At 40.9% G+C, this 27,291-nt stretch overlaps 1 protein-coding gene and 1 long non-coding RNA gene across 4 annotated transcripts; one reads left to right on the top strand and one right to left on the bottom strand.

Annotated features, from left to right (window-relative positions):
• Positions 1-1,064: 1,064 nt before the first annotated feature.
• glipr2l (GLI pathogenesis-related 2, like) lies at positions 1,065-9,776 on the top strand. 3 transcript variants are annotated; one of them, XM_079503138.1, is made up of 5 exons: positions 1,065-1,137; positions 4,230-4,338; positions 6,240-6,343; positions 7,590-7,667; positions 9,060-9,776. In XM_079503138.1, the coding sequence occupies exons 2-5, from the start codon at positions 4,307-4,309 to the stop codon at positions 9,227-9,229; spliced, it is 384 nt and encodes a 127-aa protein (XP_079359264.1). In that variant the 5' UTR covers positions 1,065-1,137; positions 4,230-4,306; the 3' UTR covers positions 9,230-9,776. The 3 variants fall into 3 exon arrangements, with proteins under 3 accessions (XP_079359264.1, XP_079359263.1, XP_079359262.1); XM_079503137.1 differs by lacking the exon at positions 1,065-1,137 and adding an exon at positions 1,144-1,483; XM_079503136.1 differs by lacking the exon at positions 1,065-1,137 and adding an exon at positions 3,231-3,351.
• Positions 9,777-18,745: 8,969 nt separating this feature from the next.
• On the bottom strand, positions 18,746-19,244 carry LOC306924702. The gene is made up of 3 exons (XR_013790197.1): positions 19,179-19,244; positions 19,017-19,089; positions 18,746-18,861 (listed from the first exon to the last, which is right to left on the bottom strand). It is a non-coding gene; the product is annotated as an uncharacterized lncRNA (long non-coding RNA).
• Between the last annotated feature and the right edge of the window lie 8,047 nt (positions 19,245-27,291).

Here is a 27,291-nt window from a genome sequence, read left to right as displayed (position 1 = left end):
CCACATGTAGTAGGGATGTGCCGATGAGACAGTTTGTCCGATATAATTAATTGCTGTTATGAACCGATATTACCGATGTCGATATTTTATCTCATTCTGTATTAAGAAAATACGTTTTGTCCATTCTGAAAAGTCCATGTAACAGGGTATCTGCACTGCAGGCTTAGGCAAGTCAGATTTAACTTAAATACCTTTATATTTAATATTGTGAGCTTGTAGATCTGTTCAAGCTGTTACTTTGAGCTTGTTTATCTGTAAAGACAGATCGGTCTGATTGATTAATCGAACTGATGCAGATGAATCTAAAAACAACTAGAATCGGCCGATAGCGATGTGTTTGCCGATTAATCTCCCATCACTACTCAATACTGACAGCCGGTCAGCAAATGGATTCATGAATGTATATATATAGACAATATTTTAGGCCAATAAAAAAGACTATATACAAAATTGTCCACTTTAAACAAAAGAAGCATGTTGGCTGCCGGACTATCATGTCAGTATCATGAATGACAGACAGACAGACAGACAGACATCTCCTTGACTACTGTACCATAACTATGCATTGTTTATCATTTTATTTTATTTTATTGTTTCACTGATGTACTGTATTGCACTGTATCGTATTGTTTTTCTTTGACCTGTGAAGCACTTTGGTACGATGAGTCGTTTTTAAATGTGCTATACAAATAAAATTGATTTGATTTGATTTGATTTGATTTATTGTATTCTGGTTTGTCATAGGTGAACATAAAGTGTGAATAGGTGAACATAAAGTCAAAATACTAGATCTACAAGCTCACAACATTTGGCATTGTGACACGTTGTGGCCTTGTAGATCCGCTATTTTCACCAAGTGTAGTCAGTTTAGGCCCTGGGGGACCCTTATTATATATGGGACTTAAGTGGTTCCATGTGTTACAAGCACAGATTGGCCATCATCCAAACTAAGTGACTAAACAGTACTGTGCAACTGTTCCCTAGCCACCAAATCACACAGTATCAGGGATTCTCAGGCCCATATAAGGACATGTCTCACAGAGATGATGTCATCAGAACCAGATGCTGCTTGGGGCTCCCCCTTTCAGTTACAAGAATGTGTAGTCAAGTCGTAGACTTTGACTGAGCGAACAAAGGGTGTGTACTCTCATCTGCTCCACAAAGATAGACAGTTACTGTGTGTGTGTGTGTGTGTGTGTTGGGGGTAAACAGGGGGTGGAGGAACAATACAAGAGAGAACAGGAAAACACAGGAAGAGTTAAGAGTGAAGTGAAAGAGAGGGTTAGCACTTAGCAGCAGAGTTGGGCTAAATGGGAAGGTTGGGGCAGCGTGCTAAACGCTGAGGAGGAGATTATTACCATCAGCAGCTGTTCCACAGCGTCAGGCTCAGCCATTAGAGGGACAGAATAACAGAGAAAGGACAAGACAGCAGGACAGAGGGGGAGAGAGAGAGAGAGCTGAGACAGCAGCATGGGAAAGTCAGGTAAGTGGAAACTGTTCTGCCACGACTTACTCTGATTGCATTCATTTGGTCTCAGCAAGAACTTTGCCCCCATAAACTGTCTCTCTCTCTCTGTGTGTGTGTGTGTGTGTGTGTGTGTGTGTGTGTGCGCGCGCGCGCGCGTGAGCGAGCTGCATGTGCGCGCGAGAGAGAGCTGCGTGCGTGCGTCGCATGCGTGTGTTTGTGAACTCAGCTCGTTTTGCCAACGTTTTTGGCCGGGGACCCCCGAAAATGCTTTGGCAACGTCTCGGGACCCCCGCCCCGCCCCCCTCCCGACCCCCAATATAAATTGACTGCTACAATAACCTTAATAATAGAGACAATAGAGGGTATGCGCGTGACATCATCATCAAACCAGGAAGTTATGCAGGAACGCCTACTGAGTGGCAAAAAACTACTTTCTGGCCTTGACAGCCCATACATCCACACAGAAAAGTCATATCTTATTGCATTAAACAACATTAAACAATGTTAAACTCACTTTGCCTGTTGCTTTGCCACTCGATTTGCCACTCGATGTGCCATTCACTTTAAGCATGCGCATACTCTCTATACACCATAAATAAATACTGAAACCAGATATAATCATTAGGGAAGGTGTATGCATGTACTATGTGTACTATATGTAAACTCTTAATTTCCATTTTCCATCCATTCAGTTGCATAAAAAAAGGGGGGAAAAAATAGTTTTTTTTTAATTTGGGGACCCCCCAAAATAATTTGGCGACCCGAGGGGTCGCGACCCACGGGTTGAGAACCCCTGTTCTAGGGGATACTGTGTGTATACTTAACGTTGCTTAAGGGTTAATGTAAATTCCTTCCCTGTTGTTTCTTGTGACAGTCTTGTCATTCATTATGACTCACCACGTTCCTCTCACTCTGTGTGAAGGGCTCTTAATAAAAACTAGACATGTAGGCCTACTTATCAACTGCTATAAGGATCGACTGACTCACACTAGACAATCTTAAAGAAAGTTTGCAGATAAACAGCATTTTCCCATTCATCGCAAACAGTAGTTGATCTTTGAAAGGGAGACGGCAGTGGGAGCAGAAGTATAAAATGATGATTACACCCAGGGCCGTGGGCGTTCACAGACTGTTTGATTGACAGCTCCCTGTTAGTTTTGTAGCACTTCTAAGGACAGGTCAATTCATCATTCCTATTGGCCCATACAGTAGATCAGTGGGAATCGGGATCCAGGGACCCTCGGGTCTCTTGAGTGGGTTCCAAATGGACCCGTACATGTCTGTAACTCCCAGAGTGTACAAATGGAACCGAATGGACTCTTATGCCCAATTTGGTTGCAGAAGTCCTTGAAATTAGAAAGTGTGAGAGCCACTGCATGCAGACAGTTGTGTGTGTGTGTGTGTGTGTGTGTGTGTGTGTGTGTGTGTGTGTGTGTGTGTGTGTGTGTGTGTGTGTGTGTGTGTGTGTGTGTGTGTGTGTGTGTGTGTGTGTGTGTGTGTGTGTGTGTGTGTGTGTGTGTGTGTGTGTGTGTGTGTGTGTGTGTGTGTCACAATCAGTCTATTGTAAGTGTGGGTCGCCATGAGACATATGAATAGACCTGTGAGTGATAGGCACCAGTTTGTTGTATAGTGTGCTTCTTGTGTGTATGCATGCCTGTGTATTGGTGGGGGGATTCTGGAGACGCATCATTATCTGTTTTTCGCTCCATCATATCTCTCTAACTCTCACTCTGGTCTCTCTCTCTCTCTTATCTCTTTCTTAAAACGCTTAAGAAGTGCTATTTTAACTAGTTTGGATTTGATTTGATCTAATTTCTCTTACATTTGGGAACGCATCCGACTCATGGAAAGAATAAGAGCATGGGGGAGCTATTTTTACACATGTAAGTAATGATTCAGACAAATTAACTGTACAGCTTGTATATGACAGTCAACATAGTTAGTTATTGAGGATCAGGGGGGAATAGATAAACTCATAGATGATAATGTTTCACCTTACATTAAGACGTGAGAGTCTGTCTCAACCTCTCCCTGATTACAAAGTCAACACAGCGTGGTACGGTAGCTATCTCAGCATGATGCTGTGTCCATTCTGCCTGTACATTGTCTATGTCAGTGGTTCTCAACTATTTCTGGATCAGGGTCCACTTAGACATGTCAATAGCGTTTGCACTTTGCAGCTCACCCATCTGACCACTTGACCTCTTGAGTGGGCCGCTGCATTTTCAGAGCATGTTCACACAATTGATTGATTGATCGTTTGATCAATCAATCAATTGTGTTCCGGCTTGGATCAATGAAACTAATGTAGTATAGTATCAAAATGAAATCAAATTTTTATTCTATGATATCAAAACATTTTGCTTTATGGCAATTATTTTGGGGCCCACTTGTAATATCCTCACAGCCCACCATAGGTCCCTGACCAGAGGTTGAGAATCACCGGTCTATGTTTTTCTTTTTCTCCCCCCCACCCCCCTATTTGACCCTGTTTAGGGTCAAATAGAATCCTGATTGACTTTGTGAGATTTCGTTCCCATATTTGATATAATATAATTTTGGATGTGCCAGATTGATTGCTGTCTGTCTGTCCTGAATGTTGGTGCTCTCTCTGTGAACTATTAAGTATTTACTATTTTCTCTTGCACAATTGCTGCATGCAAGAATTCCAGCAGATGTTTTTCTCATTTGGGGTAATCTTGTATGGTTAATGGACTTCTCTCTCTCTCTCTCTCTCTCTCTCTCTCTCTCTCTCTCTCAGCATCAAAGCAGTTCTCTGATGAGTTGTTGCAGGCTCATAATGACTACAGGAAGAATCATCAGGCTCCTCCGCTCAAAATGAGCCGCAAGCTGAGCAGAGAGGCTGCACGGTGGGCACACACACACACACACACACACACACACACACACACACACACACACACACACACACACACACACACACACACACACACACACACACACACACAAACACAGGAAAATTAGCAGCTCAGTTAACAATAATTTCACATAAGGTTGAGTGTCCAATCGCTCAGGACAACAGTCATAGTTTAAAAGCTTAAGCCGCCTAATGCATTAACTGCTAAACACACAAGTGGGCTCATCTGTCCTGTCATAAACATTACACGGTAAATGTGTCTGGTGCTGCCAATTAAGGAGTCATTATCATTCCACTCTGAACTTGATGAATTGATAGACTGTGTTTCACACCTCATATACTAACCAACGTTGCCAAACAAACTCCCTGAGCTCATTGGCTCAGAATGCCATTCACCCGAGTGAGTGAGTCCAGAGACACAGAGCTGTTGACAGCGAGCAGAGCGGCTGCAGTTTTGTGAATGGGGAACACGGCTGTTTACAGTAAAGTGTTTACACTGGCTGTTCTGGAAGAGAAACTAAGTTAATCCACACCTGATAAGCCATGCCAGTGTTTACGAGAACATGCACATACAGTACACAGTGAAATCCTCAGTGCACAATGTTAATGTAACTCTTCAGTGTGTACAAATAGACCTGAAAGGGTCCATTGAACATTAAATTAATACTGAAGGTGCACTATGTTATGTTGTGTCGAGGAGACAGAATTTCATTTGAACCTTCAAAGAAGTGATTGATTGTTTAATCAATCAACCAATCAATCATTCAAAATATCAGGTACAGTAATTCATATCCTAATCCTGTATTTAAGTGATTAAACTATCTAACTATATGTTAAAGGTCTGGGCATATAACGCTGCTAATAACTCGAATAATACACAACGAACACTAGTGATTTCAAATCTAATTTTAAAATGAGCTTTGCCATTAGAAACGCACACTTCAGCATCTTTCACGGACCCTAAAGAGCGTGACTGCACTCAAGCGTGTAAGTAAGACATAATTACAAAGACGTGGATAGCTGTTTCTGCCTGCCTCTGTTGAGCAGAGGTTACAAAGGCTCAGGATTCCTCCCTAATACCTATCAATTCTAATGCATGAGTTCGGGGTATTTTATTTGTGAGCTACAGTAGATCCAAATGTGTGCATGACCGAGGTCTGTATGTACCTACTATAGAGCGTCTCAGTCCCGACCCCTTTCATGACGACGACAGGCCCAGGAAATAATTATAAAGTATTTATTTAAAGACCTTTAAAGCCTCAAACTAGATGAAGTGCCCCTCTGGGCACAGGTCTCCATCCACCAGGGCAGGTCAAGTTGTGGCCTCCTGGTGGCGCTATAATAGGCCAATGTGAAAAGGGTGCCATTTCTTCTTACGCCTTGGATGGCAATTGGATGATTTGAGGCATTTTGTTCAAAAAAAATGTTTTGCAAAAATGCACCTGTTGGTGGCGCTATAACAGGCCAATGGGTGGAATATATTCCTCAGCCTAGTAGGAAAAACTGTGAAAGATTTCATGTAAATTGCACGCTGCGTTCATGATTTGAGGCTTTTTGTTCCAAACGGGCCAATCCTGCAAACTTTGAAAGCCAATGTTAGCAAATTAGGATGGAATATGAAATATCAGACAGATCTGTCTTGAACACATGACTATATAGAGAATTATTTCCTGGGCCTGTCGTCGTCATGAAAGGGGGCAGGACTGCGACACTATATGTCTGTCGTTTGTCTTAAGTCTAATTTGTAGTCGTACGATGCTGTCGCATGCTGAAAATAGTCGATCTACAAGCTTACTACGTGTCACGTTGCGACCCATACTAAGTCGATCTGCTATTTTTAACTCCTGGCGTTGATCGTGTGTGTGTGTGCATGTGTGGCATGTGCGCATGTAGGTATGCAGAGAGTCTGGCCAGTACACGCATCCTGAAACACAGCGTGGAGTCTAGCAGGGGCAGTTGTGGAGAGAATCTGGCCTGGGCCTCTTACGACCAACCAGGTACACACACACCCGCACGCACCCACACACATATCACTTAATGAGTGGAATGGAATATCTGGTGTGAACATACACTTCACTGAGTGTATTGAATCATGTTCAGATGGCGTAATCTCTCACAATGGTACTAAATAGGTCATGTGTATCACACACATACTGCAGACTGGCCATACGACAGACAGACAGACCCATAATCACCAGTAGGTTACTCATCAAGACCATGCAATTAATATTTAGGCATTTAGCAGACGCACTTAATCCAGAGCGACTGCAGTGCAATGGCAACGTTGTGAGCATGTAGATCTGCTATTTTCTCTAGTTAACACGTTGTGAGCATGTAGATGTGCTATTCTCTCTAGTTAACACGTTGTGAGCATGTAGATCTGCTATTTTCTCTAGTTAAGAGACATTTCTCTTGTGGGAGTTGAGCTAAGACGTTTGGGAACCACTGGTGGTCTATGGAGTAGAGCTCACAGTCTAATAACTCACAATGAGTGAGTCCATGTGATTTATAACTTGTCTCTTACACTGCACGGTAGATTCACAGGAAAGTCCTAAGTGTTATTTACACACAACAAAGATGGCTTTTACACCTCACAACACACAATGTAAAGTAGCATTGGATCATACAAAGGGTACTTGTCTGTGTGTTTACTTTATATTCATAAAGACATGCCCATACAAATACATGCAGGGTGGTGTGTTGCACGTACATGTCCTGCATTAGAGATTGCATCATTGTTTCTTAACCAGTGCATCAGGATGCCAAAAAGTTGTCACGACATGTTGTAACAATATCATAGTGTTAATAGAGAACCTTTAATTCCATGCATGTTAGCTTCATGGTGCACGGCTGAGCTACAGCAGGATTTTCAGCGTGTGTTTAGCTCGGTGTTTAGCTCGGTGTAGCTCGGCCGTAAGACTAAATTCAGGACACTGGTCTAGGATAGGAAGGGCAGATTGAACGTGTTTTTGTTTTTGTTCAATTTATTTGTAAGCGTAGCACGTTCTAAATGACCATACTTTGCTGATTTTGTAATGAGCCAAGTAAGGTTGTTTTTCCAATGTTTTACTCATTATGAAAGTGCAGATTGTAAGCTTCCAAAAGGTGTCAAATACAAGCATGCTTACTTTAACTTTAACTTTTTTAATTGGTGTGTGTGTGTGTGTGTGCGTGTGTGTGTGCGTGCGTGCGTGCGTGCGTGCGTGCGTGCGTGCGTGCGTGCGTGCGTGCGTGCGTGCGCAGGAAAGGATGTGACAGACCGCTGGTACGACGAGGTAAAGCAGTACAACTTCAACCGCCCTGGATTCTCCTCTGGCACTGGTGAGCTTCTACATGTTAAGAATGCACTGTCATGTATCTACCTGCTACTTATGCTACCTGCTCTGTTTCTGTGCCTATCTTCCTAACTCTAGCTATCTGTGTCGATTGATCTTAAAGATTGATCACATTGTTTTCCGTTCCCTGTTCTGTTATTATTCTGTATAGGGTCCTGTTGTATAACAGCATACAATCAGTCTGTGAATCAACACCAATTTCCCTCACTGTATATGTTTCTTTTCCCTTTTTACCTCCTTTATGATGAATTCCTGTTCTGTCCTTTGTCTATATAGAAGTGTCTATTTGTACGTCTCTGTAATGCTTAATCGGGTCGTCCACTCACAGTTAACAGCCTTTGTATTGAGTTTGTGCTTGAAATGTACTGTAATTCTGCAAACTGTTAATACATTTTTCAATCAATCAATCAATCAATCAATCAATCGCATTTGTGTATGCATGTGTGTCAGAGTTACTGAGTTACAACCAGGGCTGGGCTAGCTGGCCGAGGGATAAAAGTGTGTCCTACACAAGTGCAAAGGTTAAAAAAGTAGTAATATAGAGTCAGACCAAATTTGAGCAGTATGAGCAATAATGGGTTACAATACAGGTATTGTACAGAATGCTCTTGTCTTCTCTAACCCAGTGTCCACAGCAGCTGAAAGTCCACATTATGCAGTGGCAGATCATATGAAGGCATTGCATTGTCACAGCCGGGGAACAATCTGGTGAATTTCACGTGATTCTCCTCATTCCAGTGAATCACACTTGGACTGGTTCCAAAATCTGACTCATGAGAGAGGAATGAACTAAGGATTAATGTAACACTGAGACGTAGGAGAAGAGAGAGAGAGAGAGAGAGATAGAGGAAAGAGAAGCAATGTAAGAGCATGGTGACTGTAAATGTTTAGAGGAGACATCTATCATGTACCATGTACAGTAACGGAATATCTCTCCTTTCTTACCATTTTCTCTCCACACTGTGTGTGTGTGTGTGTGTGTGTGTGTGTGTGTGTGTGTGTGTGTGTGTGTGTGTGTGTGTGTGTGTGTGTGTGTGTGTGTGTGTGTGTGTGTGTGTGTGTGTGTGTGTGTGTGTGTGTGTGTGTGTGTGTGTGTGTGTGTGTGTGTGTGTGTGTGTGTGTGTGTGTGTCTTCACTTTCTATCCTCTGCTCTGCTGTGTCTTTCCGTCAGCCCCCATGTCGTCTCATCTCTCCATATTTTCTGTCATCTTTCCACTTTCCATCTGCCTTTCTCTCTCCCCCTCCACCTTCCCTCTCGCTCCCTCGGACCCCACCCTCCCTGGTCTCATCAGTTACTGCAGAGATGAAAGAATGTAATGATTATTTTCATTCCAGAATGGAAAATTCTTAATCTCTCTCTCTCCCCCTCTCTCTCTAGGTCATTTCACGGCAATGGTTTGGAAGAGCACCAATAAGCTGGGTGTGGGAAAGGCCGTGGCATCAGATGGCTCTTCCTTTGTGGTGGCCAGGTACTTCCCCGCGGGCAACATCACCAACCAAGGACACTTTGAGAGCAATGTGCTCCCAGTTACTGCACCAAGCTCCTAAAGACGGAAGGAAAGACACTCCTGTTCAAGGCCAGTTCAGATCAAAAATGTGCAAATAGTCGTCACGCTGTTTGGTTCCAACTGGAGGTACTTGTTGCATCGCCACACTGCCTATCCTTTCTCTGTACAAAATAGTATTCCGAAAAAAACCTCTCTGATGAGATGATACAGTTTAAGAACATTGCAGAGAATAATGTCAGCCTTGGCAGTGTGAACTAACCCATCTCAGAAGTCTGTTGGCAGATGTTGTCCCGGGAGATTCGTCTCATCGCAAATCTTTCATTTGAACTGGCTTTAAGACCCTGTCCCACTGAGAACTGAGATCACTGAGATTCAGTTACTGCAACTACTGACCATGTTACCGGGCAGACTGTGTCCCTGGAGTTATGGTTAGTCACAGGCTGAGAGACAGAGTCCACCACCAGGACAGACGGTTCCTTTCCCCTCTCCCTACAAGTGCCACTACCACCATCCAGCGTGGCTTTGAAATACGATTTTTGACTTTTGCTTTGAATCACTGTAATTTTAAGTGTGGGGGGGGGGGGGGGGGGGGGGGGAATTCTCAATAGGACAATAGACTGGTTGTTTTCAAATTGAATTTGCTAATATTTTCTTCCCTGTTTTAAATACATTTAGTTTTGACTGTATACTGATAAAAGCATTCCATATACGCCAACGCCTTTGCTGTTTTTTTTAATATAAAAATATTGTGTGGGTATACACAGTAAGTCGACAGGAAACGGGGAGAGAGATGTTGGGGAAGACACGCAGCAACGTTCGTCGGGATCTATCAATCTATGAATGCATCACGTCTCTGTGTGTACATCTGTAATCCACGTAACTCGAGAACCGTTCACCCCATCGACTTCAAATTCGACACACGCGTTCCACACCACCACAGGGAGTGCAGTGTCCGTTGCCCAGAACCGCTCCAAAAAGGCCTCTGCCCGGGCTCTGGACCGGGCCCCTGCCCACAGTGCCCAGGGTCCATATATGGAGCTGGCCTGTTCTGACCTCACAATGTGCTGTGAGTGCACAGGGAGCAGTTTAGGGCTAAGTGTCTTGCCCATGGCCACAACCAGGTGACACAAAGCTCAGGGGAGTCAAGGATCAAAGCGGGGACCTTCCTCTTTCCAGGTGACCACTCTACCTCCTGAGCCAGTACTGTCACCTTTAGCCAAGTCTATATACATTTCCTGTCCACTATTAATTTGGAGGAGGCCTGTGTCCTGATCAGGGACATTAAGGGATTAAGGCATTTATAGCAATAAGTGATATTATTATTTTATTCACACAATGGCATAAACATCAGTTATTTAGCAGCATGTACACACATATTACAAAGACAGTGTTCTATTTCACCAACAGTCTGTTGGATTTTACAGTTACTTGAATTTGAAATTTAAGACCCTGTATGCAAATCACACAGGCCAGACGGTCAATGACAAGCACACATTTTAACACCCCACTTCTGCACAGCGGCAGCAGCAGCAAGGCCTGGGCCGTGGCTCAGCAGTCCAGGGACCTTGGCTGGTAATCCAGTCTGGCAGTGTGCTGCGGGTTCGACTCCCGATCCCGACGGCCTTTACTGCATGTCATCCCCCCATCTCTCCCCATTTCCTGTTAGCCTACTGTCTGTCCCTCCATAAAAAATATAAAATAAAGGCGAAAGCCACAAAAAAAAAAGCAGCAGCAGCAATAAACAATATGTCTTACCTATATTAGGGAGAAAGTGCCTTCCCTTTCCCCATGAATATATCCAACCAGGCAATAGTTTATTAAATGAGTTTGCAACGCGCTCTCCAGCTCAAATGTAAACCGAGGTCCTAAACCACAGATACCTGTATTACTCAAAACAAATACCTTTTTCAACATCTATTTTTCCCCAAAGTTAAATACATTTTTGTTGTGCTCTATTATTTTTATTAAGTATAAACATTTATTTACAAAAACAATATATATGTTCCCCCCCCCCCCCCCCCCCCCCCACCTGTGCTGCAGTGCCCTCAGCACCCCCGTGCCCTGTTAGAGGTTGTTCTCCACCGAGTGCACACCTAGACCTACTGGTATTATTGTCTGTTTTGGTTGTTTTGTGTGATGGCGTGGTGTATATTGACTTTTAATTGTGTACTTTTATATCATTGCATTATTGTGTTCTAGTTGTCACTACTTGCAGATAGATGTGATTGTCAACTGACTTTGCATAAATCATTTAGTAGGCCTATTAAATGTTTCTCTAAATAAAGCATTCAAATCAAAGAGATTATCACTTAAAAGTTTAAATCGTTTTTATTAAGGTAACCAATCAACCAGTACAATTTGGGTTCAAACAGGTCATCATGCATGTAAGGCTGTCAGAACATATAAGGGCAAAGGCAAACAACATAATTCACTTACAATTAACACTTGTGTACATACTGTAGTGTACAGTATATGGGCATCTTGAAAGAACCATAATATATAGAATCAATCGTATAACAATCTGTGATAGAACAGGAAAGAATATTTTATATTCAAAATGGTGATAGATGGTAAAAGATGTAATCTACTGTAGGTAGAGGTGTAGTATCTGTTGACAGTTTTGTTATTGTTCCATCAATGTAATGAAAGCAAATAGCTCTATGATATTGGTCGGAAAGCTCAAAAAGCTGCAATCGTGAAAGCTGGTTATATAAAGGGGTTTTGGGGGTACTGATGCATGCAAGGAAGCCACACAGACAGTGGTAAAAATCACAACATGCTTTAAGAAATTTCAGTTCAATAAATCATTGCATGCGATTGCCTCAAATCATCTTTACAAAAGTTGAACTGTAAAATACATTCTCATCTTCTTCTTCTCAACATTTCACTTATCGGATGTTTGCTTCAGGGAACTGTGTCTTGTAATCGTCATCTGGGCTGCCGTAGCCTCTGTTGCGATGACGGTGGGCTCTCTGATTTTCCCGCTTTGACTTGAATCTCACCTCGGAATAGTTGAGCTCTACGTCTTCTTCACTGGTCTCTGTGTCAGAGTTTCCCTGCCTGGGGTTCTTTGGAGGACATGATGCTCCTTTGATGTTCTCATAGTCCTCCAGCCCTTTCTTCTCATCCTAAGAGTGATCAGTTAAAGTTAAGATCATGTGTGAGTTGTTCATTGCTGCGCATTGTACATGTAACATGCACCGTCGGAAAGATGCACAACTGAATATTTGTGCCGTTTTCTAACTTTTTTCTTTCTTTCTTTAGACAAACAGCCTCAAGATATAGTCATTGTTAGATAAATTCTGACATGTTGTTTACACGTCATGTCAAGTTGGCCACTCCATCATATTCTGTTGGTCAACACATATAGAACTTTGGGCCCAGACCGTGTTCCATATAGGTCATATTTTGTCATCTTGCCCTTTTATCATCATTTTACTCATAGCCTACTGCCTGTTTACTCCGGGTTGTTCTCCTTATCCTATTTATGTCATGTCACCATCCACGTGCCTAATCATCATCTCAGCCCTATATTATCCTTTATATTATTTTATCATATTTATATTATGGATTTCCTGACGCCACATTCAGATTTAATATCTTATATCTTGTTGACTCCTTATTCGGTCTCCATACTGTCTGTCCCCAGGCAAGTTAACTCGCATACTGAGAGGTCTATTTTGATTTGAGACAATACATGTATTTGACCTTGGTGCCTAGTGAGAAAGTAGATAGGAGTATTTCTCTCTGTCGAAAGTTTACAGCTAGCAGGGAAAGAATGTTATCTTCAGGTTGCCATAGCAACGCCAGCCTCTGTGCTTTCCCGGTCTATGGCCCTCAATGACGGAACCAAGGAAGATGTCAAGATACCAGTCTCATCATCCATGTGCTGGTCCAATGAGCGCTCGACAACCAGCGCCACCGTGGGATATTGCGGAAATGAACTATCTATTCAGCCAATGAACGTTTATCAACAACTGACGTGATCTACAGTATTAATGCCTGGGACATACTGTGAAGGGGAGTTCAGGTTCAGTTCGGATCCATATTGGAACAATTGAATACTCTAAATTATAGTGATGTATTGTACTATTATTATTATTATCTGAACCATGTAGCACATTCTCTATGTAAATTGACTTTATTACCTACTAAGAATTACAGTTAAAACCTTAAACTTCCTCTCAGAACTTTATTTCGTCTGTCTCCAATTCGTTTTTAAGGTATCCTTCTATTTTTTATGGTACCGTGGCTGTCATTCAAGATTTAAAGGGCTATCCATTCATTTGTAAGGTAAATACAGCACGGTATTTGGTCTCCCTGCTGGGTTATTGAAGGTATTTATATATATTTACAGTCCTTTCTAATTAGCATTAACAGAATATATATCATTTATTTTTATCCATTAAATGGCCTTTCTCGCCATCTTTCCAACAAATTGGTCTTCGAGCCTTCCCTTATCTTAAATTTATGCAACAAATTGATCCTTGGGGTCGCCAGATTTTTATACACAACAGTCATGTATGAGTTTGACCCATGGCGCAACATAACAGATCACCATGTTTCCATGGTGACTGCCATACGACATGTCCTATTGATCCTCATATGAAAAGGTGTTTTGTGTAAAATTACATTAAATTGTCTAAATGTAATAATTGTAAATAATCAGAAACAGATTGATACTGTAGTGGCGATATTGTTTTGATAAAGACCCTCAAGGACCCCATGGGGTTACATGCACTTTGAAAACCATTGTTGTACAGAAATGTTGGATCAGACAAAAATAAATCTACTGTATGAATGGCAACTTTACAATGCACCTATCCATATACAGTATCTGCCATAAGGATCTGACTATAGTAATTAGATTACAACACCTGTAAATATTAAATATTTACAGGTGTTGCATGTGACACATTGAGCAAGAATTCCATAGATAATGCACACCACATTTCGTTCACAGGCATGTTCGGGCATGTTCAGGAGTATGGAAGCTGCTGTTTCAGTGTATTTTGCAATATTGAAAGTGGCGGAAGCTCATGGCTTCTTAGTTCCTTGTGACGAGATAAGCATCCATGTGCCAAATTTCTATGTCAAACGTGCTGGGCATGGGTTTTCAAGGTTTGCCCGATCCCCTCTTAAGCATGATTTATACTTCCCGTGCCAATATACCAATCTACAAGCTCACTACTGTGCAGCGGCACCCGTCGTACAACAGAGAATCAATTAGGCTTAATGCGCAACAAATTGAATGCTTTATACACCGACACTTTCCTGAGCCAAGAGGATTATTATAAATGTGTTAAAGCTTAGAGGTGAAGAGGTCCAAAATGTGGGTGGAAAGAGAATAATTATGTAAGTGCTGTTGCTGAAGTAACCACACTAATTAGCCTACAAAATAAGACTTTTATTTAAGCCTCTTACTCAAGATAGATTGTTTTTTGCTGTATAAAAAGAAAATATTCTCAAATATACTCAAATATTTAGTCAACTAAAACGACTAAAACCAAAACATTTCACTAAAATATTACTAAAACTACATGGAATTGTATTCAAAAGACTATATGACTAAAACTAAATAAAAATGTGTTGTCAAAATCAACACTGATACAGATTGGTTAACTTAAAATAGAATTGTATTAAAGTTTTTACTGGATATCAACTTTAATGCATCAGATTAAGGATCGCTGACCTTTTCATGTGGCTGGGCCACCTTAGCATAAAGACCATCCTCGCCAGCTTTTGCTTTTAGCCCTGGTGTATTCCTGAAAAAACAATTAGAAATGCCTTATTCATTAGAAATGCCTTATTCATTAGAAATGCCTTCTCGGATGCTGAGCGCTGGATTTGATAAATGGAAAATGTAATTGAGTCTCACTTTTCCTCATTCCCAAAGTATAAGAAGGCGTAATTGACAGCATCATCCTGTGTGTCCCCATCTCCATCCCTGATTGGCTGCTGTGTCGAGGGAGTCTGAACATGTGTATTATGTATCAAGCATCAGTGAGTACAGTAGCAAAAGAAGCAGTTCATTCACTCCTTCAAAGAGAGGCTGTACTGTAAAGGGTGATTAAATACTAATTTGCATGCCAGTGCCACGTTTGTAGATTTACAATACAGTAGCCTACTCGATTACTATGGTATTGACAGTTGTTGACAGAGCAAATCATAGTGCTACATAGTGCAGCATATAACCATAACCAGGGCAGGAATTTCACGGCGGCCACGGCGGCCATGGCCGTCGTTGCCCCTCTCTTTGGCCGTGTGCCCCTCGAAAAATTATATGCCCAGACGGCCACAGTGGCCGCGGTGCCCATGTGCCCCGACCGGCGCCCACAGCAGTTCATTTTACCGTTTCCTCTGCGCAATTTTCCAGTCATTACGGTAACCTTCCCCGTGTAGTTGTGTTGCCATTTGCCAAGTGGTTTGATTCTTTTGCGTTACTTTGCCTCCTCCCTCCTCCTCCGCTCCATGCACGCAGTCACGCACTGACAGCTCGCCTCTCACTCACTGACACTCGGCCCGGCTGGCGCGGACCGCGGTGCTTCAGGATTATTATCACACAGAGCCCGTGTGTTAAGACCAACGTGACTCGTCTTCATGGATATAAACTCACAAAACAACACCACGCAACAGCATAGACTGCAGGACTCCTCCACCATTTACCACGCTATCGTCTGCTACGTTAGTTGACAGAGTAAATTGTTTAAACAGCCAACGCTGGCCACGGCTAATATCGCTAGCCAAACGCTAGTAGCCAAGCACCAGAGCGCGCTCACTGTACACCACGCGTCGCTCGCTTAATAATCATTAATTTCTGTATCAATGCGGACATAACGTGGTAAATGTTCATAAGCACACAATTGTACAAAATGCTTTTTACACTTGACTTATCTCCAGAGTCCTCAGTCCTGCAGCCCCACAATGCCATATGCCAGTCTAGCCTTAAAATCTACATTTATATGTTATTCAATATATTACTTTAGCACAAAATAGCCTATAGGCTTTTCTAAACCAAGCCCTCATTCAAAAGTTAAGTAAGTAAATGTTATTTATAAAGCACCTTTCGAAACAAAGTTAGAAGTTGCTGAACAATTTGCACAGTATAAACAATAGAAGAAAAACAAGGAACATATCACACAGTTGTGACAATAGCAGAACAAAAACAAACAAGGCAGAACAGAAATGAATGTAGGCTGTCTGTCATTGTATTTTCTGTGAATTAACTCACAATTTAATCCAGTGATCCTCAGCCATTTTAATTTCAAGGACCCCCAAATTAAATGTATATGAATTAGCCTAGGGTGACAGGGTCCTAGGCCATTTCATTATGATTTTCATCTCTCTGCACTATTAAAATGTTTACAATATTTTAATTTACAGTAACTACAGTAACAGTAGCTACTTATATTTTGTTATTTAAAGCTGTGATTATTTATATAAGAAGCACTGTTCTGAACCAATGTTTGCCTTTAAATAAATAAAAATGTAATCATCCTTAACCTTTAAGCTAAAATAATGATGACCGGGGACTTAAAATCATTGTTTTAATTGATGGCCTTCATGCCCTGGCACTTGGCCTTGTGCCCTCAAAAAGTTGACCACACTAAAGGCCAAGTGGCCTTGCCCCTAAAAGGATGAAATTCCAGGCCTGACCATAACAATCGTTCAGTTTGTGATAAAAGCATGACATTTGGTACACATATAGCCAAAGGCATCCCAAAGGCATCCCAAACATAATTGGATGTGGAGGCATCCTGAATTTTCAACATGGCACCCATGGCAGCCATTTTTCAAAATTAGTTTGGGCTAATAGGCCAAATTGGGCTAAATTTGGCCATAGCAACTTGCCCAAATGTGCTGATGTCAGCACATTTGGGCAAGTTTCTATGGCCAAATTTAGCCCAATGAGTGTTTTTATGCAAAACTAATGCTTGGAATGGATTCAGCACCAAATTTCATGCTTTTATCACAAACTGAACGATTCCTTTATATATTGGAGCTAAGCAGCTGGACAAGCTGGACAAGCAGCACATCTACTTTAAAGGATTTCACGTTCAAAAAATGTTTTGTTCATTTTATCATCTACTCAGGCTTTTGTGAACACCCCGGACAGTTTTTAAGTGGCTTGATTCAGTATTTAGATATTTGATATTAATTTTAGCTGCTCTGCCCCCTTCCTATACAAACCCATTGTAACTTCAACCTCAATTTTAACCATGTTAGATTCATTGAAAACAATCGTCCTTTTTCTGGTCACTGATACTGCCCTCCTAATACGTGAGGTTTCAATTACTTTTTCTATTTATTTTTAACATGTATTGTTTAATAATTTCTTTCTGGGCTTTCTCAGGCTGCTGATGCACATGTTCTAATTTAAAAAACATGATGGTTAAAATGGAGGTTGAAGTTACAATGGGTTTGTATAGGGGGCGAGGCAGCTAAAATGAATATCAATGTCCGTACTGTTCACAAAAGCCTGAGTAGAAACTAGAAAGTGAAATATCCCTTTAAATAGGAGTATTAGATTTTGTATCTTTCATCAAGTTATCGCAGCTTTGCTTTGACATTTTATATAATGTCAATGGCCTAAAATCAATGTCACCTGTTTTCCAAAAGGCAAGTTCACAGTGCTGTATACAGTATGGATGTTGTTACACAACCTGAAAAGAAACAATGAGAACCGTAAACCTCTGCGTCTGTAGCACAGAACACCACCAATGCAAACAGAATTCACACACAATATTTTGTCATTTAGATACTGATATTATTTTAAATGGTTTAGAATTCCATAAAGGAACGTGGATTTTATTGTAGTGTATACCATAATTTCTGCGGTGATGATTATCTGTATTAACCTATATTCATAACTAATATCAACATGCACATACATATAAGTAGATTATCATGAATGAAAAACAAATTATGTGAACAATGTAATATTCAACACAAATGCAGTCACATTTGTGCTGAATGTAAATTAAACTAATAAGTGGGATCAATGAGTCGAGATTGCTAGCCCTTTCACCTACACAGGCCCCTTTTCCACCAGGGTTGAACCATTGAACCAGCTGAGTGTTTACACAGAAAATGAATTGGTTCAGAACCCCACAAGTTGGCCAAAAAATGGCCACCGGTTCCGTGGAAGCACCAAGGTTGCAAGAATCTAGAACGGAACCAGTTCCTAGAACCAAAGTCATTTTGGTGGAAAAGGGGCCACAGTGTGTATCTTGACCTTGAAGGGTGCAGTGTCTGGGGCGCATATGTTGGTCTGACGTACTACCAGTCCATCTTCCAACAGTCTGACGCGCGTGGCCGGTTAAGGGTCACCCGTGGTGGCTCCCAACATGCGTTGCCGGTTAAGACGCATGCGTAGCCGGTTAAAACTGTGGCTCCTGGCATGCATTGGCGGTTAAGACTCACCCGTGGCTTCCCTGTGAGGCTAGGGTTAGGTTAGGGTTTGGAGTAGGGTGTCGGACTAATGCCTGTCGGACCAAACATATGCACCCGTGTTGTATGTCTGTTGTCTTACATGTTGTCTGGACTAGGTCTGCCGGGTCTGGAGTCTGGCCTTTGGTATGGGTCGCCTGTCAACAGATCCTCTCTGCTCCTGTGAGACTCTGCCACTCCAGTTTCACTCACCATGTTTTCCCTTGTGCCGTTCCACTGACCCTGAAGCGCGCACGTGCACACACACACAGACACACACACACACACACACACACACACACACACACACACACACTCATGAACAAACGCACGTAAAAAATGTCATGTATTTTCTGTAGGATAACATCAGAGAAGTACACAGCAAAGTGGTCCATCACCAGAAAAATGAAAGGGCTCCAACAAGGAATGGTATTAGGCGTCCCCTGTTGGACTGACTTGTTTCTGTTGTGTCTGAATAAAAAGGCAAAAGAGACCAAATTAGCTATGAATGAACATAAATGTATGTTTGATAAAGGGTTCATGTTAAAGGTTTGTCTTACCTGTATGCAAGACAGATAAGTAGAACGACAAGCAGTAGGAGAAGAAATGAAAGGACGAATGGCATAGCCTTCATAAAGTTTCCTGTGATTGGGGAAAGAGGAAAAGCATCATCGTTTGGTTTGCATCTGGTTTGTGATTTTGATGTCAAATGAACATCACTCGCTCACCCACTCACTCACTCACTCACTCACTCACCCACCCACCCACCCACCCACTCACTCACTCACTCACTCACTCACTCACTCAGTCAATGGAACTCGATGGAATTTTCACTCACTGTCCAGGAACAAGTCAACCGTGTCAGACTTTTTGGCTGCTATTTCATTCAAGGCTACACAGTAGTATGTCCCTGGTTGGGTTGGGAGAACAGTGAGGTTCTGATCTTCCGAAACAAACTTGTCCACAAATTTGCCTTTTACCGTCCAGTACCATTTATATTGTATGATAGGAGGAAAGCTGGAACTGCTGCAACTTAGCACCACAGAACTTGACCCTCCAGGCTGCAAGCTGCTGCTTATAATGGCTGCGTGTTTTGGAGCATCTATAGGGAGATAAATCATGGAGAAAAGGTTGTTGCAATTAGACATCCGCCATTTTACCAAGAGGGAAGTGTCGCAGCCTGCTTTTAAAAGTAACTCCTTAACATTATTTTAGGCTTCCCTGCCCAACACAACAGTACTTATGGCTTTGGGAGAATCAAGTTGCGCTCCATAGTACGAGACAGAACATACCATACATAAACTGAATAGCACTTTTATGTAATCTAACATTTGAGAGAGGCTTCAGTGATGTATACTGACATTTGACTTTGACCTCAACCTCCAGGGATTTCCCTGCCCCAAGGACGTTATTGGCCGTGCATCTGTACCAGCCACTGTGGGAGGGAGTGAGAGACTGGATGGTCATGTTCTGAACCGGCCCCATGGTCTCTTTGTTCCCTGGGGTGGTTCTCTCCCAGGTGAAGGAGGTAGCAGGTGGATTAGACTGGGCTGTGCAGCTCAGCACTAGCTGTCCATTCTCAGTCACGGTGGTACCGGGATGAGCCAACACTGTCACATTTTTGGGACTATCTATTGTTGTCAAATTAAAACATAGAAAGAAAATACATAAATAAATATAATCATATAATAATTATACAGTAGTCTTTCCTGTGTTATGGATGAAAAATTATTACATCTGGGTTACATATGGGTTTATGTCAAACATGCGGTCACATTCCACTATTCCACTGCTAGTAGGATCAAATACATGACAATGATAAACATTCCCTCATGTTTTTTATTCATGTGGTTTAACCTTATAATATTGTTACTTAGATCGGCATAACAGATGTAATATGTTATAGAATTCATTCAGAGAAAGTTGTAAGAAATACAGTACACTTACATGTCACCGCTAACTCCTTCTCTGTTCTGTCTGAGCCCTCAGAGTTTTGGGCATTGCAAGTATAAAGGCCTGCATGTGACAATGTCGCTTTAAATGACACCTGGAGAACATTTGGAGTACGTGGACCATAGTTTGGAGGCAGTATCTTAAAAGGAGTGTGAGACTTTGACTTGGATATCCTTGACAAAGTGATGCCTGACACAGGGAAACTTTGGACAGTACAGCTGATGATGAGACGATCGCCCTCCCTAACCTCAGATACCATTGACAGTTCAGGTTTCTTTGGGCCATCTGTGGATAGGAGGTAACATATTATTAGCTTGACTGTCAGCTAAATTGTCTATGACAGCAGTTTTCAAACTTTTTCATATCAAGGCCCATTATTTATTCAGCATTTCAGCCACAGATGGTGATTTGATGAGATTTTGCCTCTAGATCCAAAACTTAGAACATTTTGTTGTCCTTGGATAAGATTTTGTATACAATTCCATGCTGTATTGATGTGGTATCATAGGACAGATAACAACGTAGAAAATCAAAATCAATCAAAATCAATTCTTCTAAATTCTCCAATTGTGTAGACTTCACGTAAAGTAAGTAATGCAGATGTTAAACAATAATTTAACTCTTGAGAGCGTAAAATACACTTTATACAGAATCCACTTTGTTCACTCAAGTTGTAATCTACGGAACTATTGAAGAGGCCAATTTGGAGTTTACACGGTAACTACACTACCTCTATGGAAATGTAATTGTTCTGCTTTAATGATGATCACACTTACACAACACCTGTATAGACAATCTACTGCTGTTCCTCCCTGTGCCGACTGGGTTTGTGGCACTACACATATACCATCCATGGTCAGATATTTGAACATGCATCAGTTTTATGGTCTTGTGCCTCTCATTGACCATCCAGTCCACATGGTTGTGTTCACTGATGCGGTACCAGGAGTAATACAATGGGACAGGATAGGCATCGGTCTCACAGATGAATGTGAGAGGGTTATTGACTTTTACGGTGTTGCTGGGATCCGTGTGCATTCTGGTGTTCTTTGGCCTATCTGTAACAATGAAAAGCAATTGATTTAAATCAAATCAACCGATTATTTCAACAGAGACACTGTCAGACATCTTTTACCAGTGTAACATGGTAATAAATCTTACATTGGACTTCAATCTGAATGCGAAGTGATTTTGTTTTGCCCACACTGTTACCAGCTTCACATCTGTAGGAGCCACTGTTCTCTCCCTGTATGTTGCGAAGCTCATGTGTCTGTTGGTTAAAACCAGTTATCATTTCGTTCTTATACCAAATGTAACTGACTGGGTTGGGGTTGCTTTTCTTCACTTCACAAGTTAATGTTATGCTGTCTCCTTCATTAAGTAGACATGTATCAGTCTTCATGAAAACGTCAGCTGTAGTTCTTATGTCAACTCCAACTGGGGCATCTGAAACAGAAAGTGTGAGAATGGTTGGTTGGTTCTGATAGTCAACAGAAGACAATACTTAAATACTGTAATTAAGTACAACTTAGAGGTATTTGTACTTGACTTGAGTATTTCCAATTTTCAATACAAAATATTGTAGCCTACGTTTACTCCACTACAATTATTTGAAAACTTTAGTTAGGCTAATAGTCATTTTGTGGACTTCGATTATTATTACAAAACATAACCACTTCAGCCCTTTATACATTTTGGCCATTTGAAAATAGCTGATCTACAAGCTCACAATGTGTTGCATTCCAACGCATTGTGAGCTTGTAGATCGGCTATTTTTATACATTTGAAAACTTGAAATATGGGATAATATGAGTATTTTTACTTTAAGTACATTTTTGATGCCAATAATTTTGTACTTTTACTCAAGTAATTATTTTATTCCGGACATCCACTTGTAATAGTATACTTTTACTTAAGTAAAATATGTGATGTGAGTAGTCAAGAATAGTGTATTGAGGTCTCCTACATTAAATACAAATTAAACAAAACAAATGTGTGATGCTAAAAATTATAAAACCTTCCGTACATTTGACATCAATATTAAGTATCCCTGAACTGTCACTCCCGTGCTTGTTTTGAGCTTGGCAGTGGTACTTTCCACTCTGTGAAGGCTTAATGGAGTAAATCACACAACGCGTTCCCTCAGCAGCCTTTTGACCATCTTTAAACCAGGACATGGTAGAGTTAGGATGCCCTCTACTGGAACAAGTTAAAGTTACATGGTCTTTCTCCTTGATGTCCATAGACCTTACATGGGCAGTTGTACCTTTGGGGGCATCTATATCAAAAGAAGAAAACAGAAAAGTTAAAATGTAAAGACAAAACGAAATATAGGCTACTAACGCAATGTACAGTTCATATGATTGATATGATTCATATTCTTCTAGAGTGTGAATCCAATCTTTAACAGTGCAAATCTGAAATAAATATGCATTAGCCTAAAAAAAATTCCCATTGATATCTGAATTCCACAAATTGTTTTAAATTATGTTCAAATGGTAGCAAGCCTGTATTAAAAAACATAATTCACATTCACAAAAAACTTACATTCCACCTTTAGGCTGATGTAGCGAGCTGAACATTTGTCTTTACTATCCTTGTCTTGTGGATGGCAAGATAGTACTTTACCATCATCTTGCCAGTTAACTTGAAATGTGGCTGTGATATTCTTAGAGTTTGAGCCAAGTGTTATGGACTGCAGGTTAAGCCCTTTCAGTTCTGGGTCTGGACATGAACTCGGGGTGGAACACTGGACTGAAACCATGTCGAACTCTTTCATCATGACTGGTGAAGACTCAAAGACGATCTGGCAGGGGTTTTCTGTAATTGCACACATGTTTAGGTATAGTACATAACATACAGTTGGGTGCCACCGATATTGTCCCTTATCATTTGACCCATTTAGGCCTGACCTCAAAACTTTTAAAAATCCTTCTAAATCCTTCTAAATTTTCACGATTTTTGAAAAATAGCAGACCTACAAGCTCGTAGCGCGCCACTCGGTGGCGCGCTATGAGCTTGTAGATCTGCTATTTTTCAATAGCTAAATTATAACATAATGTTTAAAACACCAAAAGGGGTTCCCGCCCAAAATGGCTTAACTGTCCTTTTGCGCAGATCACGCAAACCTCAGCAAAAAGAAAAGGACAATATCGATGGCCTCCAACTGTAATCAAACAAACTATAGCCTACACAAAGGTTTTAGCTGTAGGCTGTATCACTATTAATAATATCAACTTGCCTTGTACTGTAAGCTTCACTGGTTTAGTTATCCATTTGGATTCTCTTCCAACAAATCTGAAAGAATAGTTTCCGCTGTCTGCTTTTTGTAGATTGCTGATTAAAATATCACATCTGGAGCCTGATTGAAAGTCGTCTGAGCCGATGTATGAAACCCTTCCAGCAAGGTCTTGAGTCACAGGATGTGTGTTGCTGTACATAATAGTGCCGGTAAAGTCTTTGGAGGTGTCAGTCCATTCTGCATCTTTTATCCAGAACCAATCAACTGGGCGTCTTTTAGAAACAGGATAAATAACGCTGCAATTAATTGTAACACATGATCCCTCTTTGGCTGTCAAATGTGTGTCTTCCGTTTTGAAGGGATTTGAGTCAACAGAATCTGTAGTGGTGAAAACACAAGATCATTAAATCATTTAGACATTGAACATGATGGATGGATGGATTTCAAAATAGAGTAGGCTAATACAATATTTACCTCTCAGTGCTCTCACCACTATGAAATACGCCAACAAACATATCCATGCATTATTTTTGCGCATCATATTTACAATCTTGAAATCTGGAGAAAAAAGAAGAAGATAATATAGCTGCAAGCAGCGATAAGGCGGGACATTTCTAAGGCATTAATTTCTTCAATGCCTTTTGTTTCAGCATCTCTGTTTCAGTAGATTTGTGTCTTTCTGTGCGGGGGGGGGGGGGGGGGGGCAATAAGCACTAAACAGTAAACACGAAATGAAACATATGAGACCACACAATTAGAGAAAGTTGAAGACTGGCTCTCTCAGGAAATATTGAATGACTAATATGAGAGTTAAGCCTTTGGTGACCAATATAGACATGTTAATCAAATAATAATCTACTTATTTTTACTCCTAACATTGGCCAATGTCTTTGGAATAGCTAAATGACCTTGACCATGACCTTTCAAGGTCAATATCACCCAAAATGATTAAAATAGTATCAGAAATGCATTCCACATGCCTCAATTAGTCATGTGGTATTACATGTGCAAATACACCCAGAAACAAAAACGTTGTATTTTCATTATAGCCGATGGCGGCCATATTTGATGTGGCCATTGCGCCATTCGTGGCACTATGGCGGACGAGCACCTCGTTGATTTTTCATGTCTAGGGACCCATTGACTCAGTTCAAGTGAGAAATTCCCCCAACACCAAATTGCGAGAAGGTCTACAGGCAGGTACAGGACTATAGAAACTCCTTTCACACTTTCTATAATTCAACTTACTGTGGGCACACATGCTGGAACCTTTTACTTTGAAATGTTTTGTAGTTTCTGAGTTATTTAACTTAAACGCCCAATGCATTCTCAAGGGCAATAGCACAAACTTTGGCATGCTACTAGTCCTACATACTTTCACCTAGAAACCCCATTCAACCCTATTTAGGTTAATCTTACGGTAGACATGTTTGCCTGAAAAGGAATCTTTGAAATGTTTCATAGTTTTAGAAATATAGTGCTTTCAAATTTGAGACATTTATAATGGGGCTCAATGGCAGATATAGGCACGTCAAAAAGTCACTTTCACCTAGAAACTCCATTCACACTTTTTTATGGAAATTGGAAATACTCAAGTAAAGTACAAATACCTCAAAATTGTACTTAAGTACATTACTTAAGTAAAAGGACTTAGTTACTTTCCACCACTGCATACATCCATGCAGCTGACCTCCCCATTGGTGGATGTGATCCTGGCAGCCAGCCCAGGTGTGTTCTGGTCCTGTTGATTGAGCTGAGCAGGACCTAGAAACCTGGCTCCTGCTCAGCTCAATCAACAGGACCAGAACACACACTCGTTACTTTTCTTCCAGCTTATTATACTCGTCGTCACGCTACTAGTCCTACATACTTACACCTAGAAACCCAATTCAAACCTACTTAGGTTCATCTTACGGTCGACATGTTGAAAAGGAATCTTTGAAATGTTTCATAGAAATAAAGACAACCTTGAACCTTGAACCTTGAAATAGTGCTTTCAAATTTGAGAAATGCATAATGGGGCTCAATGGCAGCTATTGGCACGTCAAAAAATAACTTTCACCTAGAAACTCCATTCACACTTTTTATAATTCAGCAGCGCTTACTGTGGAGACATGCTGGAACCTTTTATGAAAAACGGCATGCTATAGTATGCTGTCCGAGGCCATGGGCTATAGCCCATGGTCTCGGAGTGATTTTCGTCTTTTTTCAAATCCTTTTCAAAAAACGGAATGCTATAGTAGCAGTCCGAGGCCATGGGCTATAGCCCATGGTCTCGGAGTGATTTTCGTATTTTTTTCAAATCCTCAAAAATGATGAAAAATTGCATGTTATAGTATACATTCTTGGTCCCTTAAAAATAATGAAAGCAGGTGTGGCAGCTTCTATCGTGTGAAATAGAATAGAAGAGCAAATTAGCTCTTTTAAGCAACACGATGGCTACATGACAGATTGACAAAATGAATGTTTTTGTTTATTGTAAAGAATATTATATTTTTGCCAATTACGAAGACAATATTCCCACTTTTCCCAGTGAAATCAAGCATTCTTACATTTCCTTAATTAAATGTTGAAACAGTGTAGAAATTGTTTACTTTCCACAGAAATGCAAAACTTGAAACAATTATGGATGAAACATTTATGTATACATAATTCATGAATAAACTCATTCTTACCTCAATGGCAATCGTCCTAATTCAAGATCAAGATTGAAAAGGAAAGTTTGTACACTAAAATAATTTGCATCACATTGCACAAATAGATATTTTCACTTCCTCTACTGTTTAATGCTTTGGTGCAGGTGCATCAACACCAGCAGCATGTGAGAAACATTTCTGACGACATTTACAGTTTTTTTTTAATGCTGCTAAAAAAAAGAAGTGAAGACAATGCCATTTAAACCTGGGTAATATTAATGTACACTATATCCAAGGAAAAACAAAAGACAAAAAGAAGTATGTCGCACTCACACCACATTGGGATCTCTGACAGCAATGTATATATATCCTCCCCATTTACAGATATATTTATCCAGTCTGTCGGACCTCCTATATATTTTCATGCGTAATATTTGACAATTTGGTCTTAAAAGTGCTTAAATCCTCATTTTAGAAGTGTGAATATAATCCCTGTATACACTTATTCTGCATGTTGGTTTGTTCTGTTGAGTCAGAAAACAAAATCATCTGGGGATCCCCCAGTTTGGGAACCACTGTTGTAAAGTGTATCGAGACATTTGTGTGATTTTGCACTTTAAATGAATAAAAATGGAAACTTGAAACTTGCCATCAGATCTTCTTTACACGAATCTTAATGCCATGCCCCTTGGATACATTAGGTATACCATGTTTTTTTTTTTACAATAAATTTTTTTCTGCAGCTGCCAAGGGGCTTTTTCACTTCCCCCCTGGTAATCTCCGCTGACAGGTCACAATTCAGCAGGCTTTGAGCTTCATTGGGTCCAAGTCCTTTTGTCAGCG

The sequence above is a fragment of the Electrona antarctica genome (assembly GCF_951216825.1).
Source record: "Electrona antarctica genome assembly, chromosome: 6".
Classification (NCBI taxonomy): domain Eukaryota; kingdom Metazoa; phylum Chordata; class Actinopteri; order Myctophiformes; family Myctophidae; genus Electrona; species Electrona antarctica.
This window is presented reverse-complemented; position numbering and strand designations above follow the sequence as displayed.